The 21,622-nt window shown below is 40.2% G+C and overlaps 2 protein-coding genes across 3 annotated transcripts in view; one reads left to right on the top strand and one right to left on the bottom strand.

The window, feature by feature from the left end:
• The first annotated feature begins 2,184 nt into the window (after positions 1-2,184).
• Positions 2,185-10,521, top strand: si:dkey-196h17.9. Of its 2 annotated transcripts, none has more exons than XM_040041458.1 (11): positions 2,185-2,360; positions 3,482-3,776; positions 4,376-4,457; positions 5,919-6,023; positions 6,341-6,441; positions 6,552-6,653; positions 6,827-6,953; positions 7,041-7,145; positions 7,250-7,405; positions 7,531-7,652; positions 8,540-10,521. In XM_040041458.1, the coding sequence occupies exons 1-11, from the start codon at positions 2,273-2,275 to the stop codon at positions 8,679-8,681; spliced, it is 1,425 nt and encodes a 474-aa protein (XP_039897392.1). In that variant the 5' UTR covers positions 2,185-2,272; the 3' UTR covers positions 8,682-10,521. The 2 variants fall into 2 exon arrangements, with proteins under 2 accessions (XP_039897392.1, XP_039897391.1); XM_040041457.1 differs by having other exon boundaries at positions 4,373-4,457.
• Positions 10,522-12,017: 1,496 nt separating this feature from the next.
• The window catches only part of LOC120739624 (tumor necrosis factor alpha-induced protein 2-like), an 11,699-nt gene continuing 2,094 nt past the window's right edge, over positions 12,018-21,622 (bottom strand). The window contains exons 2-12 of the mRNA XM_040041455.1: positions 19,259-19,492; positions 18,356-19,001; positions 17,991-18,102; positions 17,661-17,783; positions 16,969-17,063; positions 16,758-16,850; positions 16,532-16,655; positions 16,311-16,430; positions 16,060-16,215; positions 15,381-15,502; positions 12,018-12,630 (exon numbers count right to left, since the gene is read on the bottom strand). Coding sequence (XP_039897389.1) covers positions 12,489-12,630; positions 15,381-15,502; positions 16,060-16,215; positions 16,311-16,430; positions 16,532-16,655; positions 16,758-16,850; positions 16,969-17,063; positions 17,661-17,783; positions 17,991-18,102; positions 18,356-19,001; positions 19,259-19,492 — 1,967 coding nt within the window. The 3' untranslated portion in view covers positions 12,018-12,488. The remainder of the gene's footprint in view (positions 12,631-15,380; positions 15,503-16,059; positions 16,216-16,310; positions 16,431-16,531; positions 16,656-16,757; positions 16,851-16,968; positions 17,064-17,660; positions 17,784-17,990; positions 18,103-18,355; positions 19,002-19,258; positions 19,493-21,622) is intronic.

Raw genomic sequence — 21,622 nt, 5'->3', positions numbered from 1 at the left:
CCTTTATTGATTCATAATTAAGCCCTTTCAAAGCAATTTTTAGCGAATATTAAAAATAACACTGATCATCTCGTTAACAGGCATCGTTCTTTTGGAAACCATTCCTGTGGATGTTCCTTTGACTCACAACAACTAGTTAAAACTGTTGTATCCCAAGCAGTCCCCTTGGAAGTTTTTTTTAAAAAGGCCTGCCACAGTACCACAGTGTGCCACTTGGGAGACGGTTTTCCTGGGGAAATTCCACTCCCAAGTCCACTCCTCGTCTCTCTCTCACACACACCTCTCATCCAGTTGCTGGTTGCTGACTTTCAATTCATCATCAAAATGAGATACAGCACCGGGGAGTTGTACTTTGTTGCAAACAATGGCAGTGACAACGGTCATTTTTTAATAAAGCACATTTCATTACACTTAACATAAAAACCTAAAAACCTATGTAGGTCTAATATGCCTCAAGGCAATGGAATCAACAAAAGGCACACAGTAATTAAATATCAGCCTGTGAGAATAAAGAGGTTCTGAGTTTGTTTTTGAATGTAGACACGGCTCTGTTTGACCTCATGTCAGCAGACAGCTCGTTCCAAAGGACAGGAGCACAGTAACTGAAAGCACCTTCGCTGCACTAATTCTGGTTTAAAAGAGCTGCATTTGTATTAAAGATAGGTAAAGAGTAACAAAGAACAGATCCTCAAGGATCCACTGTTCAAATTTTGATTTCTGCAGATCTAAAACTACTGAAACACAAACACGTCTCTCCTCATTGTGATAAAAATCAGTTAAGAACCTGATCTGTTAAACCAACTAAATCATGAAACCTTTGAATGCTGAGAAAATAAAGATCTGAGACAGGGCTACAGCTACCACTTAACAATTGATTTAAGTTTTTATTTTATTTTGAAATTGAACAGTGACATGTCTTCGTCGCACTTTCGTGTATCTCGTTGACATTACATGTACATTATCTTCTACCTGTATGTTACATGTCTAAGTGTACATTATGTCTATGTTATGTCTACATTACAGGTGCACTTACCTTGTTGACGTTAGATGTAAATTCCGTGTACGTTACGTATGTGTTTCGTGCACGTTGTTCGGCTTAAAAAGTTTACAGTGCATGAGAATTAAGCTACACTTTCATGAGAAAAATTCTGAGCCAGCTATGTTTCACGCCCACAGAAGCAGTGTGGGAAGAAGCTCTCGGTGCACCGTTTTCATGCTGATGTTAATGCCAGACGCACTAAGCAATTTATCTGTAGCTTTGTGTTGACTGCCATTTGCTGTGGTTCCCAAAAACTTCCACTTTTGCAATAATATCACCCACAGAAATTTCACAAACTCACTTGTTGAGTGCGTTCTATGTTACATTATAGAACGCACTCAAATTCACTGAGCTCTATAGTCTTTCACAAATATTTGTAAAAGCAGACTGCAAGCCAGGTGATTTTATACAGTTTTAGGGCCAAAAACACCTGAATTCAAAGAGGTGTGACCCAGTACTTTTGTACATATAGTGTACCTGTTGCCATATTTTGTCAGCTACTTTACAGATTAAAAATGCCTGTTATGTTCAACATAAATCAGTACTGCAGTTTTACTTTACTTTGCATGCCTACACATACACACATTTCTTTTTTTTCTTTTCACTCTGACTCATTACATTGGCATTGATAGTTATTTATAGACAAAGTCCTAACGGCAGAGCCAAAGAATGTCTCCAACTCACTTTCCTGCTGTTGCTTTTTTAAGGTTACTACATAATTGTAGGTTGCATATGTAATAAGTACACACAGTATGTATGTAAAGCACAGTTCAGCGTCTCAGCTGACATTTCTTGATTCTTAATGAACAGATTTCATGTAGTTTTCATGTGTGCAAGTTAAAGTGGGACTCGTTTTACACTGTAGTACAACGATTCATTCAGCAATGTGTAACCACAGTGTTCACACTTTAACCCCCCAAAGCGATATATTATTTAAATGTTAGGATGTTTTCACAAATTTCACAAAAGTGAGGACAACAGGCTTTCTTCGGCGAGGTGTAGGTATTGTTATTGTTGTTATTATTACACATTGCATCATTGCTGTTAGGATGATGTCAAATGATGCAGAAACGAAAGCATTTTGTACAGTCGCAGTGATGCTACGGGAAAATCCCTTCGACTGCTTTATAAGCTCCACACCGCACAGCGCTGCCAGGAGTGCATTACTGAAACGTGACACTGCATGTCTTCAAGCATCGTCTTTGCTAAAAGAGCGAGCAGTTAAAAGTCGATATGAAGAAGATTTTCAGCAGAAAGAAGAAGATTCGGATGAGTGAGGGCAAGAAACCTTTAATAGAAAATAACAACAACATACAAGACGGTAAGAGCGCTTTACTATTATTACTGTGGGAATCCTTCATCTGTATAGTTTATATGTAGCAAGGAATAATAACTGGAATCATCCACGGACTGGCTATTTTATATTTGTTTGAAATAATTGCTATTTATTGATTGATTGTTACTGATAGGCCATTAACTCAGAAATAAAAACTAGTTTAACACACGAGCAGCACAAGCTGTTGCTGAAGCGGCAACAAAGTAACGTTGCAATATTTGCATGTCAGAGCATCAAACTGCAGCGCAGCATAGCCTCAGGTATGCAGGGTATTCCCAAACAAACCAGAACAAATATGTCCCAACATGCATTCCCAAGTTAATATCGATAAGTGTCGAGGCTTACTACTTATCTAATCAAGTGCACACTTAAATTTCATCATAAGTGCTGGTTTTACTTCCTCATATCAGAAAACAAAGCGGATTTTATGTTTGGATATGATTAAGTGAAAAAACATGCACTGTAGCCAGAAACTAGCCACAAGCTAGTCAATGTCAAGATTAAAGGAAGTAGACAATAAGACTCATAACCAATGGCATCAGGTGACTATCACCAATGTTAACACTCTCAAGGCAGGCGTTGCCGATTTGCGACAGTTAAAAACTAACAACCTGATTACCCCACATGAATATTTTATGAGTTTTTTTTTACTCAGAAGTACCACTGCAGGACTTGGTTGTGCATTAGCAACAAAAAACTTAATTTGAGCCTGAGAGGGTTAAAACTGACACCTATTAGTCCTTCTCAAAGGGACCGACTCAGTGGTAGACACTGTTGTCTTGATGGGAAAAAAAATCACCTGAGCTCAAATGGAAAGTGCATCAGGAGTAAGGATGAGCTTGATAAATTGCTTAGTCTCTGGCACTTCATTCATTCACAATTACATCACCCAGGCTTTTAGAAGCTGGCAAACTCTGACAGGCTCATTGTCACATATTTTGGCCGAGTCACAGCAAGAATTTTACCTTACCTCGTCTGACACGGTGCCCCTTTTTATCAGAAAAAAATATAGAAAATATAACCCCTTCATTTGGCTTGGATCAAGTCAAAACATGAAACAAATGTAGAGTTCACATGTTTGTTTGTTCTTTCTGGCTCTTTCATAGGACATGACTGTGCAGGTCATGGGTGTGAGAACCCTTTGGCCCAGAACTCCTTTAACACTGCAGAGGAGCAATCCATGCAGAGACAACAAAGCAGCTCACTTATGGATCTCATTCAGTGTCTTGGGGTGTCCTCTGAAAGCCTTTACAACCTCATAGAGGCTAATTTGGGACAACAGAGTGTCACTGATTGGTCCAACCCTCAGACATTCAATATCCTGCACAAAATGCTCCAGGAGATCAAATCTGTCAAGCAATGCCTGCAACTGATGGACTGGGTCCAACATAAATATCTGAGGTATTTATGTGCCAGCTTACTTTTTTTTGTGTAACTAGCCGCATCAGCTCAGTGCTGTTGTGTGCATTTGTACCTTTAAATATAGATTTGGTGAAGATCAAACCAATGACGCGCTTGGTTGTTAAGCTGGTTGTTGGGTGTGTCTTCCAGCCCAAATGAGCATTTTGAATGGTCAGTAAGACCTAAGTAACTATATAACAACCAATCTAGTCACCATTCACATACATCTATGAAAACTGGCGTTCAAATTTATAGTTAAGCACAAAAGGTAAGAAAAACTATGATCATCACTTCTAGAGCTCTCGGATTAATTCAGTGTGTTATTTCTGTTTTATGTGTTCAAAATTTAAGCATAAATACAGAGATTTGCTATAAAATCCTGGCATATAGCAAATTGGTTCAGTCTGCTTTTATTCATTGTTATTCACAATATCTTCAACCTGTTATTTCAAAAACAGGGAATTAAAATGTTAAAGCAGGTTTCATCATATCAATAGGGAATTAGGATTGAAAGTATTTGTCTCTTGTCTGAATGTTAGCTGTTAACAGATGCTGGTGCTCACTTCTGATGTGGGTATTTTCTGGTACTTTCCAAGCAGGGAGGTGCTTTTTAGTTCAGACCAAAAGCTGTTCTGTGAATGGAAAGACAAGGCAAAGGAGAAGCTGCTTCAAAGTGTGCAGGTAAGAATACCAATATAACTTATCATACATTTTATGAGCCAGACAATCTTTGGTGACGCACACACACACACACACACACACACACACACACACACACACACACACACACACACACACACACACACACACACACACACTGATATTGTTCAAGGTTTTCTACACAGCCTCTGTGTAGTTAGGTGTGTCTTTACAAATACTATTTGTTTGTTTGTTTTTTATTTTAAATACCCAAATATCAGGTATATTAACAATTATATCAGGTATAAGCATCAGCATTAAGCATAATTAACCATCAGCAAAATCACAAATAAATTATGATTTTGTGTTTTTCCAAGTCTTGTTCAAAAACATGTATGTATCATGTGTTGGTGACACATTTCTAATGCTTCACATTCCTGACACTATTATGCTAAGGTCAAAGCTAGATCATGTCTACAGACACAAAATCAAAACCTTTTCACTACACAAATCACATTTTCATTTAACATATTGACCCAACTTGTATTTTGAGTTATCTTTGATTAAAAATAATGATGATTAGCAAACGCACACAAACTTTGTTTCCGGATGTTTAGCCTTTTCTCAGATGTAGTGAGAGGTAAGCCAGTGGGACTTCAGTCTCTATCTGTCCCACCTCTCTCAACACTTCTCACGCAGAGGTTGTTATTGTGTGCCAGTGTAAACCACAGCTGTGGGACCAAGTTATTTCCTGGAAGTGTAACACTTTCCCCACAATCCCTTTGGTGGCAGTGTTGCTCTTTGGTTTGAAAGGTGTGATCAACCTCAGGCCTTAACCAGATCAAAGAACAGATGCATAGAAGTAGTTGAGAAAAAAAAAAAGCCACAATCTCAGCCCCTGTTCACAAGTAGACTGGCTTATGATCGCCATATAAATGAACTGGAAATGAAAATGTTTCTAAACGCAGTATTTGCATTACTTCATTGAGTCTTCTTTGAATATGAGTTAATAAGCAAAGTGGTTTATACATTTTAAGTATCTGTAGGAGTCATGCAGGTACTAAAAGTGCTCAAAGTTGGCTTGACTTTCTGAAACTTCAGCCCAATCAGATGTCACAAGAAGAAAAGGAACAGAAACACTGTTACAATCATCTGTAAGAAAAACAGGCCAGACAGTAATCTGATATCAACAGCCTGCTGGGAGAAAGTGTCACTCAGTAAGTCTGTCAGATTCCTCAATGACACATTTAAATGAAAGCAACAACGTCCATCCTCTCAGCAGTACAAATGTACAAAATAGAAACCAAACTACTCTGAACCAAAATGGCCACTAGAGTTAACCTCAACTGACATGAGCAAAATTGGCCTCAGGGCTCACTTCATTAAAAATATGCAAAGTTACATTTCTAGTTTGGGACATGGTGTTTCCCCGGTAGTATCTCAGATTGTATGCCTGATAGAAAGTAAGCTTACAGTCTACTTCTGTGTCGTTTTTGTCCACAGAAAGAGATCAGAGAGTCCCTGGACAAAATCCTGCAGAATGAGACCGGCATAGCTCCAAACTGCATAGAAGAAGATTATGTTAAACTTTATGTGGACACTATCCAGGTAGGAAAAATGCTCTTCAGCAGGAGCGTCAGATGAGTTTTATATCATAGGTCACATACAGGGCACTTTTTGTCAGTCTAATGAAGTTTATGCATTTAGTCCATGAGTTAGCCGAAAATACAATGTTAACAGTATGTCTCAGTTTTTCTGCATGACAGAGAAATGCTGTTGTAGTAAATGACAGGAATGCTAAAAGTTTTCTGTGAAATTATAGAAAATGTTCTGTTAGATCATTGCAAAGAAAGTTTATTTGAAATTTCTGTTGTAAATAGTGAAAAACTGTTAGTGACCTATCATATCATTTGTCCCTCTTGAAGTGTATTAATGCCGTACCCAGAGAAGCACAAAAACTCCTTCCAGAACTGCACGATGAAGTGCAAGAAATTTGTTTCCAAGAGTTTCGAACATTTGTCAAGAGGTGAGTCTTTATCTTTTCTTCAGAAATAGGTGATTCATCACGTCTGAGATTTTGAGATTTGATGAAACTCATGTTTTTTTTTTTCACTGTGTATTCTCTTTGGTTTGTAGGTACAGTGAAGAGCAGTATGTCGATCTTAAAAAAAGGGCACAAACTGACAACCCAGAAACAATACACTTCCTCAAAGCACTGAAAACATGTAAGGAACTCAGGTGAGTGGTTTCTGTGTTTCTGTGGCAAATGTTAATTCAGTTTCTTTGAGCCCTATAATTTAATCAAAATACTTATTCACCATTGGATATCTACTTGAAGGCTTAACATGCTGTAGAACATGATGATCAAAGCTGATGCCTGTTTTATAAATATTTTATGCTGTTTCTTTCAGGAAGTATGCTCAGACGATTGGTACGGGAGTCACACCTTCTCTTGTCAAAGAAACTGTGGAAACACTGGAGAACCTGGAGCAGTCTACTTTAACATTCCTGATGGAAATTATAACTGTTATTGCAGAGGTATCTATCCATCCTAAACACAGATTTAAAAAAAAAATATAGGTAAATATATTTTCTTCTATTAATACGACATTTTCTGTCCGGCAGAACCACTTTAAAGATTTCTTCAGATCGGGCAGCAACTTGAACCACTTTGTTTACAGTGTTTACAGTCACTTCCCCACACTGCCCTATGTTATGGATGAGAAAAAAGTAAGAAAATTCCCAGCTGTCAAATATACACAAATTTACCTGTAGTTGTTTTTTTTTAAACCGATTCAGTTAAACTGCATTCATGTTGTCTTTATGTGTCTCAGGTGGTGGTGGATGAGGCCTATAAGATCATCGCCCGCACTTATGTCGAACATCTTATAACAAACAAGCGGAGAACCCTGAAGGGGCGATGGGCTCCTAATATTGGTGAACAAATACATGAAGATGCAAACCATCTTCACAAGAGCATTTCACTCTTGGTGAGATCAACAAGTTGCAAACAGTCTGCTTATTGTTATGTGAATGACGTTTTACCAAAAGAGCAACTGGAAATTTTTTTTAACCTTGACATGAATTCCTGTCATACTTTTTTGTGATTTATCAGGCTCCCGGTGTCCACGAGTGGCGCAAGATGATGCTGGGCATCCAAGAGGTGTTGGACTGCACATCCATTGATGCACTGAAGATAATAATGGCACGTCTACAGCAGGACTATTTCACACAGAGGTAAAACACTCTCTTACCTGTATCAATACAAACATGTTTACACACCTTCTCAGTAAAGGCCTCAGCCTCTCGCTGATAGGAAAGAGGGTGCTGCATCGATAACCTCCTTCTGACTGCTCTGATCAGCAGATTTCTGTAGTTTCCTTCAGAGACACAGACTTATTTTCAAACACTCACAAACTAACCATGAAACCATAGTGCAATTTGACACATGCTGGAAATGTAAGTCAAAGTATGCTTCTTCCACGTTATGAGCAAACTATGGGCAACCACAGCAATCTGCTTGCAACCAAAGCAATTGCAAGGACAGGAAGCAACATCCCTGACCAACTGGTTGTGAAACCATTCTCACCAAGAGACCATGGGATCACTAAGAGCCCTAAGGATTTTTCTTGATATGACTATTTCACTGCTCAAAAAAAAAAAGTAAATATAACTATAGATCATAATTAGGAGCTTCCATAGATAACCTATTTGATCAAGCAGTCAACAGTCTCATTGCTACACGCCCCTTGAAAATGCACACAAATTTGTGCTTCATTCAATCGTTTTTAGTAACGTCTTACCAGGTTGCACGTGTAAAACAGATTTCCCCAGCAGAGCAGCTAAATTCTCAATTCGTCAAACACCCCTCATGTCTATTTTTTGGATGCAAACACTTGGCATAAAACAGTTGTGCGCAGTTTAGCTCATCCTTCCAGATGACAGTGTGCAAAGAGGTCATCAAGAAAAACATCTTTTCTAGATGCCTTATTTTATACTTTTAATCTTGTAAATATTGTTCTTCGCTGTATAAAAGAAAAGAAAAACTCTTTTAAATGAATAGACCTGTCTAACAGAATAATTTATGTGTTACTAACTCTGTGGGGTTTCTTCTTTGACTACAGTGAGGACTTCAAGTTCCTGAACAAGTTGCTGAAGTGGAAGGGTCTTTCTAATGGCGATGTCAACGAGGTGCTGGACGCTCTTCCCGGCAGTGAATCCAGACCTATTTGCAGGTCCTGTTTCTCCTGCCTTACCTGCTGGTGACGGCTTAGTTGGGCAACACGGGATGAAGCGCAACAAAAAAGATCAACGCTGATTGTTACATGTTTGTTTATGAAACATAAAAAAGACAGCAGGTGGAGTTTGGCTGCGGGAGCATTATAAGCTGTGCAATTTCAAATGGCACAAAAAAGTTTTGGTGAAAGAGCTTTTTAGTGACATTTAGTAGCAGCTTATTAAAAGCAAAATGTGTGTTTTTTACTCTTACTCTGTATTACAGTAAACAACAGTAATGGTTGTTTATGTACTTGAATTTGCTTTGTTTACTGAAGTTAGTGAAAGAAATGTTTAGATCATGTTTTTAAAAAATATTTTAATATTTATTACATTTTATTTATGAAGGTACAAACATACATTTCTACAGAGTGAGGCGATTTAAAAGTCCACCTATTATTCCGTTATCTACACTGAGACTGCTCCTGCCTTGTTAATAAACATGCAAAACCTCATTGTCTGATAATGAAGAACAAGCTCCTGGGATTATTTCTACTGCCTAGCAAGCTGTAATATTACAAATTCCATTAAAAATTCTCAAAAAAGGAGACAAATGCTCACACACAGGTCCCGTTTAATGACCCGAAGTAGCAGAGGAGTCAGATGAGCATGAGCTGCCTGTGTAAGGACACCTGTAAGTCATCACTGCCCCCTGATGGGGACTGACTTCCCCAGCCTGAACGGCAATTTTTGCCACTTCAGCTTTGGTCTCATTTTTCTGCTGTTGACAACTACTTACAACACACACACACTTCCTAAACTGCTAATTTTGAACAAGAAAAACAAGGAATAATTAAAAATAGATATGATGAGTGTAAAAATATAACACAGGCTGAATGCAACACAGTTGCTACAGTCCAGGCTGTGAAGTAAAGTTACCACAAAGCTGTAAGAGTGTGCATGTGCAGGTTAATGGAACAGTGAAGGCATAACTGCAGCTGTGTTATTCCCTTAAACGAAAGTGTTGCTTAGATGAAATCTTTGGGCATCTAGAAAAATTGTAGCTTTCTTTCAGTTGTAACCTTTGACCCTGGCTTCTCTGACAGACAGGATGGAAAAACAATATGCCAGGAAATACTGAGTCTGTTGCTAGAAAGCCATGATCCATAGAGTAAGCAGTCAGCAGACTAGCTGATAGGTTCCTGTAGCGTCTCAAATGTGGCTTATACTGTTTCCAGGACATGGGAATGTATGGTTTTAATTTCTGTTGAAGAAACCTGACTTTTGTTGTCCTTAGTAATTCTGAATTTTCTTTGAACTGTGTACTGTTCTTCAGATTATGTGCCTTCTACACAAAATCTCAAAGTTCTGAAATTGCTTTAATCTTTACCTGCTACTTTGCGTGAACCTCCTCCATCAGCTCTGGTTTATGGTTTTACGTTTTAAGCCTCTCTGTTCAATGACTTTTCTTCGTGAAAGAAATGATTCTGTACATTCCCACGATCATTCTGTTTCTAAAGACTGACTGTGATGAATAAACTTCAATTTAAAAACAAATGGCAGTATAGTCTTTGCGCCACCAGCAAACACCACTAGATGGAGACCAACATCATCATAGTAAAATGAGACATGCTTCGCAGAGCTGGTCCCATGTTGTAGTTTTCATAGGGAGAAAAATCTGACGAATCTTTAGACAAAACAAACAGTAAGTTTATTATGCTTTGTAACACTATGGATATTTCTCTTCTTCAGCTATAAACCCAGCCCTTTAAAGCCATGTGTATACTGTCCATGCAGGCATACAGGTCCAGATTTGGAGATGATGACAGACAGGAACATGTACAGGTGATGAAGGATATCGGGCTATATTATTAATCAAACCCTAAATTTCAAGCAAACTTATTTCACTTTGTCATTATTGGATAGTGTGTGTAGAATTCATCCATTTTGGAATAAGGCTGTAGTGTGACGAAATCATAAGGCTGTGAATACTTTCCAGATGTGCTGCAGTGTAACAGTGCCAGAACTCACAGGCAGAGAGGGGCAGATTAGCAAGAAGAAAAGAGAAGACCACAAAAAAAGGAGGGAAAGATTAAGAAATAAGTAAAGCATAACAGGTCATCTTCTTACTGAGTGTCAACCATCATACCTGATCATCTACATCACCTGCAAAGGCGAGATCTGAAGCTTCTATTTCGGCATCTTACAGCACGAACTGCTGTGGACCAAGGCTGTTGTCCCAGGCTGTAACAGGCTTCAGAGTATATTGACCCATACAGGTTCCTGCTTTATTTTCATGGGGGAAAAAAAATCCTCCTTCGCTCTTCTATTTTTTCCAAAATCTTGCCCTTTTAACAGAAAAAGTTAAAAGGTCAAAAGATATTGATAAAACAATAAACTGACAGACTGTGGAGGTCAGAGTGTCATAGCAGGAAAGCACCATGGAGTTTCTTATCAGCCTGGTTATTCCCCGTCAAATTCATCACTAGATCCTTTAATGAGTTCCCTTTCCTTTACTCCCTCTGCCTCTCATTGGGAAATTTTTTACTGTGACCTCCTCCCCCCTGACTAGGCGATATCCCAGCTCCTGCAGTTATGACACACTTTCAGGACAAAAGCCGCATTTTGAAAATAGTTTCCTTCAAGACATGCTCCCCCAGCTCATTAGCTACAAGTATATAAACAATGACTAAATAAACTGGGATTCATTGAGCGTGCCAATGATTTCCCAGAATTGTTCAAGGCTGCTGGAGACACGGAAGAGCAATTCCTCTCTGGGTCGGGAAACCAGTGGATGAATATTGTTAATACTCCCTTGATGAACGGCTCATTAAATATAATCTTTAAAGCCATGTAACCTCGGACTTCTCAGGATTTCTTCAAAGACTTCCTCAAAGATCCATGGGTTTCATGCAAGATAATTTCTTAGACATATCAGATGATTCCTTATATGATTCAATAAATAAACCTCTAAGAAGGAGAGTTGTAGATTTACACAAGCTGGGAAGATCTTTTAGAACCATTTCTGAACTATTAATGGCTAACTTCCCTCCATGCTACCTTGATCATAGCCTCTCCTCCTCCATGGTTTTGGTGGAGATAGCTGCTGTAGGGTTTGTCCGTAATGCCGCATTACCTATCAAGCTACATGTATAGATATAGTGTTCACTTGTAACCTACAGTTATCATTCTTATGATTTTTATAATTAACACATGTTGATACTTATTATATAAATTAACTGTAACTTCATTCCCCTTTTGTTGCCAGTACTATTGCTGTTTTTTCCACATACTATAAACCCTACAGTTAGTTTACATGTGGATCATCTACTAAACAGAGTAAACATTAAAAACAAATTGAGCTGGTTTTTGCACATTTATTAAAAAAAAAACTCAACTTACATCTATTTATGTACATGAGACATGTATAATTCTCTGTAATACAATATAGCATAAAATACAACTTATGAAAAAACTAGACTTTAACATCATTGTAGTTTTTAAACAAAATGACATATAATAGAACGACACTGACCTGTTTGTAAGTGTGTAAAAACAGACAATTGCATACTTATTTACAGTTTATATGAAATGCACAAAAATTGCTAGCATAAATGTAACATCTAGCTTATGTATACAGCAACATACAGCAACTACAGCAAGCATTCACCATCACAGAGTCTGCGTATAATCGGGATTTCAGTCTAAGTAGCATCTGAAGGTTTTTCCCTGGCATTCACTCTGTATGTCTTTACAGAGATAGACTGTAACACAATATAATACACGATAATATTGCTGCTGTGCAATCAAACTCTCAGTCAGTGATACTCTAAGAAGCAAATGTGCGGCTCATCTCACTTAAACTTTGGAGAAAAACTTCCGGGTTCCAGGATCAGCACGGCTCTCCTTCAGTGTGTCTGACAGAGTGGTTTTGATGATTTTCCTGTCGGCTTTGGAGAGGTTTGTCTTGAGTTTGAGCAGAGCCGAAACATGTTTTTCACTGTTGGTGACAGAAAGAAGAAAGGGTTTTAAAAAAGTGACGTAAAGTCAGAGACTGTGAAAAAAGGATTGTCATGTGAAAGCTGCCACATTTGATATGGAAAAGAAAAAATATAAAGAAATTGAGCTTTTTTTTTTAGCTAAATATAATCTGCAATGTTTTATTTCACTTTCAACATACGAATAACAGCAGAAGTTATAACTTCACTGATCCCGTCTAAACTTGTGTTTCATTGACATGTTATGTCTTTTTCTGCCCCTGACACACATCCTTCCTGCAAACACTGAAAGCTGTCAGTAACACAAAACCATCATCTAAACTGCTGAGAAGAGGGGAGATGGAAAATGTGACTCAGTCCACCTCTGTTGGAAATGTGACAATAGGTGGAACTCCTACTGCTGAAATGGATCCGTGCCTGAAATGCATGTGATTCTCCATGTGATGGCAAAACCCATGGCCACACTCTACAGTTGGTAACTCTTGTGTATTTGTATTTCTTCATTTGAACACAATAACACACTTTAGTTTCCAATAAGTTTATTGATTGGTTTAAGCACATTTGTTCAATTTGTAAGCGCACATTTAGTTTACTTATTGTGACATGGGACCCTGTAACACACACACAGTCTCGAAAGTGAGAGGAACAGTTCTTTGTTTATGCACACACTCCTCACTCTGTGCCACACACACACGTCTCATGTCAGCTCTCACTGCCAAACAGAACACACAGTTATTGAAACAGTCAGGCACACCTGTTCTTCCTGCCCGCACACCGCCCTGCGAGCTCACTGTGTCACTCCTACTCCTCACTCTACTGGACCAGATCGGGGGCACCTTTCCAGCCAGAGCGGCTGGCCAGGTCCGCGAACCTAGGCACAAACCGGCAGTAGTAGCCTGCCAGCCCCAGGAGACGTCCCACCTCCTTTTTGGTCTTCCGGCGCAGACAGGATGCAATCGCTGCTGTTTCCTCCACCTGCGGACGCACCTGCCCGTGACAGACTCCCCAACCTGTGGAGGTTTGCTCTCAGGTCCAGCAGTACTGAATCTCATTTTTCACGGGGCTCGACCCTTCCTCCCAGTTTTCTTTAATCAGGTCGAGCACCTTCCATGGCTGTCTGCTCTACAGCAACTCAAAGGAGAAAATCCTGTGGAGGTCTGGGGTACCTCCCTCACTGCAAACAACAGGGGGTCTAACCAGCGATCCCAATTGCGTTCATCCTCGTGTATGAACTTATGAATCATGGACTTTAAAGTCTTGTTCAGCCGCTCCACCAGCCTGTCAGTCTGAAGGAGGTAGACACTGGTCTGAACAGATTTAATGCCCAGTAATTTTTATAGCTCCTTTAGTGTGCGAGACATGAACGCCGTGCCCTGGGTGGTCAGTATTTCTTTTGGAATACCGACCTGGGAGATGACCTTAAACAGGGCTTGCGCACACTTTTCTGCCTCCTCCCCCCCAGAGTCAGTGTTAGATGACCCCACGTCTCATCCCCGCATACTGCCCCAGCAAGCTATGTAACCCCGGCCAATTGGTTGGTGCCCAAAATTAGGGGATGCAACAGGCGCTGACCAACCACCGCCTTTACCCCTTGCGTTTTGCCCTTGTATTGTAGCAGCAGCGGCACCACAGGATACTTATGTCCCCATACACACATTTCACCTCCACCCATTCTGCTTCCAACGCCCCAGGCTGAACCAAGCTTTGGTGGACCAGGATCTGCGTCCAGCCCGAGTCCACCTTCTTGGCACCTTACCGGAATGTGCTACGTACCTCCGGGACCAGGGGCGGGTGCTGTAGCCCCGGCGACGCTGGACGCGGAACACCCGTCCCAACTCATTGGACATTCCCGCAGTAGGTGCCCCGGCCACACACACTTCCAGGACTCTGTGCCGCTCCCTGTGGCTCAGAAGCGCCGTCGGGCAATTCTGGGCCACCGGCCTAAAGCAGCGCTGTGAAGGGGTTTGTGGGACCCCACACGCCAGCGCCTGAACTCAGCGTTTGATGAGCTCCGCCGTGTAGCCTCCGGTCTGGCGGCAGGTGATGGAAGCGGACCCAGTTGGCAGTGGCCTCGGCCAGCCCCTCAAAAAACACTGCTCGAGGACCACGAAGTTCAGCACACGCGCCTCCTCCAGTGATGGCCCTGAACGTAGCCCCGGGCCCGGACGTTTGCTAAGTTCACAGTTCAGTTTTGTTTCTTTCACCTCTTTTACGAGCTCAACATTTATTACTTTTGTAAATATAATTTTTTGAGTTTAATAAATTAAAACCCTACTTTTCAAATAATTCCTGTGACTCGTCCTGGTTTTTCAACTCGGTCCATCACACACTGAACTAGTTTTACATAACTCTTTCATAAAACTCTTAATCAGTATAAACATATATGAGTTTATATATAAGAGCAGTGTTTACGTCTCTTGGTTCCCTTTCCCTTTTTCCTTTAAGGTTAGAAATAAGATCAGAACAAGACAGTTTGGTTTCTGGTGCCACATTTGGAAAAAACTCTCCTTTTAACTCTAATTAACAGGAATTATTGACTTCATCTACACAAAGCTGCTGCTGCTTCTCTCAAGCCAACATTTTTTATTTAGTCCTCTGTTTCAGTGCACTATCAGTGAAATTGGTAATGTAAAACAGAAAGGCAGCACATCTACTTTCAGCTCATGTTAGTTCCCATGAATGTAGCTCATCCTGCTCACAAGATATATCTGATACCAATTAAGATGTTTCGCTCAGTCAGCTTCCTGTTTACCTGAGGTCGGGATAAGCAGATCCCAGTGAAACGATTTGCATCTGTATGGCAGGAATATCTTGGAGTTTTAGCACTTCTGCAATCTTGGTCAGGATTTCCTTTAACCAGTCTTGTTTGGATCCCTGTGAAGACAAATCAGTGACGTCAGTTTAGTCTGCAAGTTTCCCCAGACTGTAATCAGCATAGCTGCTGTTTTTGGAAATAATGATGCTTTTCCTTCAGGAGCTATTGCACTGGAACTTCCAGCTAGCTGGGCAGTAAATGTGAATCTAAATTATTTCAGTTAAACAAACTGGAATTTTGCTCCAATTCTTACCAAAAATCTTGTACTGCAAGTGGCAAAGGATCTTGTTCCATTTAATAATATTATAATCCCTGTCTCATAATTGTAACTCCTTGTCCTCTCACCATTCCAGATCCAATATCTATTGACAAATGTCTTTTTTCTATTTCTTACTGATTTTTCTTTTTCTTCACTTCATTTTGAAAGTAAAACCAAAGTAAGAGGATAAATTTCAAAACTTTAATATAGCCCGTCAATGGTTCTTTTATTATTGTTAGTTGAATTTGTGACTAAGGTTGTTTCACCCTGTCAAACAATGTTATGCTGATCAGTGTTTGTGCTTGATTGATTTTATTTGCGTCTCAGTTAAAGTGTGCATTAAAAATCAAGTCTCACCATTCTGGCAAACAGCTCGTGCAGTCTCTCTGCATTTTCTTTCACAGTCATGTAAGCCTTCAGCTGACGATCCTTGTCCCTCAGTTTGACTTTTCCTTTCAGGAGCCTCCGGACATATTCTACTGTCATTTCCTGCTGAAGCTGACCAATCAGCTCCTGAATGTAAGTAACAAAAAAACATTTTTTGTCCATTGATTTAAAAGTTGGTAATAATGGCTTCATAGCAAAGCTTCACACTGTCATGTTTCTACCTGATGACAGGATTGAGTCAAACCCTGAAGTTCTTGAAGCTCGTCTTCAGTGCTGTTCAGCAGCTTCTCAAACTTGTTCTTCTTCAGCCAGCCACTGGTTCCCACCTTCTGGTAGTGTGGCTGTGTGGGGAACAAATAACAAAGTTTTTTAAATCTTTGATTAAAACATGTTAGGATTTAATCCTGAGGATTATTGATATCTGCAGTTGTAAAAAACTTACTTTGAGGATCTTGTGCACAGGAGTTAATAAATAAGTGTGGGCAGACTGTTTCATCTCAGTCAGGACCTGCAAACAGTTTTTCTGCACATCCTCTGGGAACAGATCGTGCTTCTCAAAGAAGTCCCTTTAGACAGACCACACAGGACACATTAGCTCACAGTGACGTATTCGCCTGTTATGATGAAGATAAAATCAGAATTTCCATCTAACTGGATCAGAAATATACCTGAACTGTTTGACACAGCTGAGGTTTGCCTTTATAAGAGCTTTGCTGTGTGGTTTGTTCTGCTTAATGACGTCTTTGTGAAATTTTTGATACCTGCAGAAGATTAAAAACAGTTTTCACTTCTATTATCTTGTTATTACCAAACATGAAACTAAAATGTATTTTCAAATGACAATATTTAAAAGACAGCCTTGTGAAGAAGCCTTGTTACCTCTGCATGAAGTCTGTCAGGTTGGATGTTATTTCCTGGGCCTTGTGTCGGTCTCTTACAGTTATATGTGCTGATGTCACGATGTCGTAGATAAACTGAAGACAAATGGATTGACAAATCAGTGGCAGTTTTAAGTACTCAAAGCACTTTACACAGCAATGCACTTCCATCATTTTCAGATCCAGTTAAACACCAGGAACCAAACCCAGTGCTTTACAATGTTAGTGACAAACCCAAGTGATTAAACTACAGAACCATGGGAGGGTTTGAAACTGTGACTCTGATCTGACAGTAAATACGTTTCTATAAATGACCCAAACAAAAATGACGGTCCTTTGTTTGTTTGTTAATCTTTTTCTCAAAGTTTCTCAAAGTCTTTTTCAGTTTGGTTAATATGTGCAGCAGGCTGGAAAATATTTGTCTGCACATTTTGTTCTCCTATGATCAAAACAATGTTCTGTCATTACTTCACCACAATAATTTTATTGCACAGTTCTGACATAGCAATGTATACAAAGCCTCTAATCATGGTCAGTAATGGTCAACAATTAGAAGTCAACGAACCCATGATAAGGACCCTTAAAGCAGGCCACCACAAGTGACGCCTTTCAATTTATATTAACACATTTTTATAAAAGCATCGATTTCAGCCTCTTTTATATCAAGTTGTAGCAACTCTACGGCAACTGTACCTGGATGACATCATAGGCCACAGGACTGGAGTAGCAACCATCATATCTTCTCGGCTCCTTTCCTTGATCCCACTCTTTCTTTGCTTCATCCAATACTCGGCCAATATAAATCATCAGGTCGCTCTAAACACACAACAACACACAGCTGCCAGTTTTAAACCGCTTTCATGTGTAAAGGTTTAATTACTGACAGTAATAATTACATCTACAATATTATGTTCAAAAAAATTAAACCAACAACTCTTTGATGCTTGTCTTGCACATCTCACTTTAAGCCCTGCAATGACCATACTGATTAACTGGATGCACGCCTCAGATACACTGTGTTACCTGTTGTTTGCTGAGGTACTGCTCCTCCAGAGGTTTCAGTAACTCGTCAGGAAGCAGGTTTCCCAGCGCTTCAGTATTGATATTACTGGCCAGCTCAGGTTTTTCAAGGATTCTGGTACACAGAGCAGATAACACATGAGTTTCTATAAACACCCCAAGTTGTGTTTAGTCTACAAAGATGATATTTTATTTAGCACATTAAGAAAACAAGAAATTAGCCGTTACATTTGTATTATTATTCACTATCTGTAATTGCTCAGGTATTTATTCTTCTAAAACCAATGAAGGACCTCACACTGACAGACATCATCATGTTTAGGCACAGAAAGATGCTGCTTCAAACAATAATTGAACTGGTGGCTTACCCTGGATAAAACTCCTTCACCCATTGCAGGAGGAAGCTGCAGTCCTTGTCATCCAGAGCAAAGTCTGCAATCTTTTTGAGTCTTGCGCTGAAAGTTTGATGGTACTGTCTTGCATAAAAGTTACAGATGTCCATCTCTGGTGGGTAGCAGTTCTTCACAACCTCCACCACCCGCTGCATGTCCTCCTTCACCTGCTTGCCCATGGACTGGATGTCTGCCTGGATCGAGGACTGGTTCACCTGATCACCAATGGGGCTCGATGGGTTCTCCAAACGACTATACACTAATTCATGGAGCACTTTGTCATGGTGCTCCTTCCACTTCTTGGGCCTCCAGGCTGGTGGCGTCCGGCATCTTTGTCTCCACAGCTGGTCCTGCTCTTCCTCAAGGTTGATGGCTTTCACTGCTGATATCAAAGCAGACACCTCTTCCTCACTGCTGAGAGAAAGACTCTGCTGCACGGTCTGCTCTAAACGCTTTTCAAGGGCTTCATAGTCTGCAGCAAGCTTTTTTACTGCTTCCTCGTGATCTTTGAGTCCATCAGCCTCTGTTTTCTCTCCAAACAGATGTTTCTCCCTGTCTATCAACAGTTGAGCGGCTTCGAACAGGTATTGTCCTTCAAGGCATTCCTCAAAATTAGGAGCCACTGGTGGACAAAAACAAAGATAAATAATCTTCAAACAGTTCATATTTCTCCTAAAATAAGGTATTTAACATTTCTGGAAGAAATGGAGAACCTTATTTCTGTAATAGAGGTGTTTTTTACACATCAGCACTATTTTGTGGAACAACTATAACATCAATTTCCTTTCTTTTTTAAATATGTCACACAAAACACAATTTAGTTGAGATACAGAGGGTTAAAAGGAAAAAGCTAATAACAGCTGGATGTATGTCACCTACCAACTGGCCGCTCTTCTTCAGTAGGTGATTGGTGTCCATCAGTAGTGGAAGGACCGTTGTCGTTGGGTTGACCTGTGGGACTTCGCCAGAACTTTTTAAACCATTTTCCTCCAGCTCTTGAAGTTTGTTCAGGGGAACTGTTGGACGTGCCTGTTGTGGATGAACCCGACAGTGTCCGCATTCTTCTCCAGGTCGTAAAACGTGACCAACAGGCCAAGAAAGGTGCTGAGAAATCTGCAATTTAAAAAAAAAACTGTTTTAATATACATTTTTTAATATGATTGGCATAAACTAAACATTTTAGCCTTGTGTATAGCATGACCGTGAAATTAAAAATAGATTAAACCATAGATCTGCAATATGTACATTGTCATAATACATAATAATCAATAAATAAATACATTGAATTGCTTTGAATTCCAATAAGATTACATAAAGAACAATTGAAACTGTCATGTTTCATGCAGGAAGGAAGATGAAAAAACACTTTTTACAGAACAACACATTTAAAAATGAGACATAAACAACATCAGCCCTGACACAAAGAAAACTACTGACATCAGAAAAAACACAAAACATCATCCAATCTAATTACAACAATACGCCAAAGTAAGTCTGTAAAAAGTATTTTTGTGGCCAAACAAACTATCCACATGATATATATCTATAAAGAACATAAAACATCTTTCAGATTCTACGTCACAGTCACTGCTTTGAAAGTAACTGCAGCTGCTGTGAGCTTTTATGCCTAACGAGACAAGCTCCTCCTGCTCAGACGATGTAGGGAAATTTCAGAGAGACCCACAGAGCCACACATGCAATCCCTCCCCTTCCAAAGCACACAGACACACACAGACACGCACGCACACTTAACCAGATTTTTTTGCAGGTCAGAAAGTCTCGGTGCGTAGTATGCTTTGGATGGCACTGACAAATAAAGACTTTTGCTTTTGTTTGGTGACTCAGTGAAACATCGAGCTGACTGTTATGACAGAGAAACATAAAAGCAAATGAAATAAAATGGTTGAAAACAAATCTGAACAAGTACTAAAATGATTTTTCTTTCTGCCAAATGATGTATCCTTGCAATTTTCTGTTGTTAAGATAAGATAAGATAAGATAACCTTTATTAGTCCCACACGTGGGAAATTTGTTTTGTCACAGCAGGAAGTGGACAGTGCAAAAGTTATGAGGCAAAAATTAGAATACAATAAGAATAAATACAGTACACAACTGTACAGAATAGAATAAAATACTATATACAGTAGAATAAAATAAAATAAATATACAATAAGATAAAAATAGAATACAAATACTATATACAACTGAGTAAAAAATACAACGATGACAGAAAGGATTATTGCACTTAGTATTATTGCATATGTATGGATGTGTGTGCTTGATCAGTTAAAGTCTTTATTATGGAGTCTGACAGCAGTGGGGAGGAACGACCTGCGAAATCTCTCCGTCCCACACCGTGGGTGCCGCAGTCTCCCACTGAAGGAGCTGCTCAGTGCTGTCACAGTCTGCTGCATGGGGTGGGAGATGTTGTCCAACAGGGATGACAGCTTAGCCGCCGTTCTCCTGTCACTCACCACCTCCACTGGGTCCAGAGGGCATCCTAGAACAGAGCTGGCCCTTCGGATCACCCTGTTCAGTCTCTTCCTGTCCCCAGCAGAGATGCTGCCGCCCCAGCAGACCACGCCATAAAAGATAGCAGAAGCCACAACAGAGTCATAGAAGGTCTTCAGGAGTGGGCCCTCCACTCCAAACGACCTGAGTCTCCGCAGCAGGTACAGCCTGCTCTGCCCTTTCCTGTAGAGGGCGTCTGAGTTATGAGTCCAGTCCAGTCTATTGTTCAGATGAACACCAAGGTACCTGTAGCTGTCCACAGCCTCAATGTCCATACCTTGGATGTTCAGTGGTTGCAGTGGAGAATGCTTGTGCCTGCGGAAGTCTACCACCAGTTCCTTGGTTTTACTGGCGTTGATCTGGAGGTAGTTCAGCTGGCACCAGTCCACAAAGTCTTGGGTCAGACCTCTGTACTCCTTGTCGTCCCCATCAGTGATGAGGCTGACTATTGCAGAGTCATCAGAGAACTTCTGCAGGAAGCACTGGGTGGAATTGTGGGAGAAGTCTGCAGTGTAGATGGTGAAGAACGGAGCCAGAACCGTTCCCTGTGGGGCCCCCGTACTGCAGACGACCCTGTCCGACACACAGCCCTGAGTCCTCACATACTGTGGTCGGTCGGTGAGGTAGTCCAGGATCCAGGTAGTGAGGTGATGGTCCACTCCAGAGTTCACCAGCTTGTCCTTTAGAACCGAGGGAAGAATGGTGTTGAAGGCACTGGAGAAATCAAAGAAC

The sequence above is a fragment of the Simochromis diagramma genome, unplaced genomic scaffold (genome assembly GCF_900408965.1).
Source record: "Simochromis diagramma unplaced genomic scaffold, fSimDia1.1 OVJJ01000304.1, whole genome shotgun sequence".
Classification (NCBI taxonomy): Eukaryota; Metazoa; Chordata; class Actinopteri; order Cichliformes; family Cichlidae; genus Simochromis; species Simochromis diagramma.
This window is presented reverse-complemented; position numbering and strand designations above follow the sequence as displayed.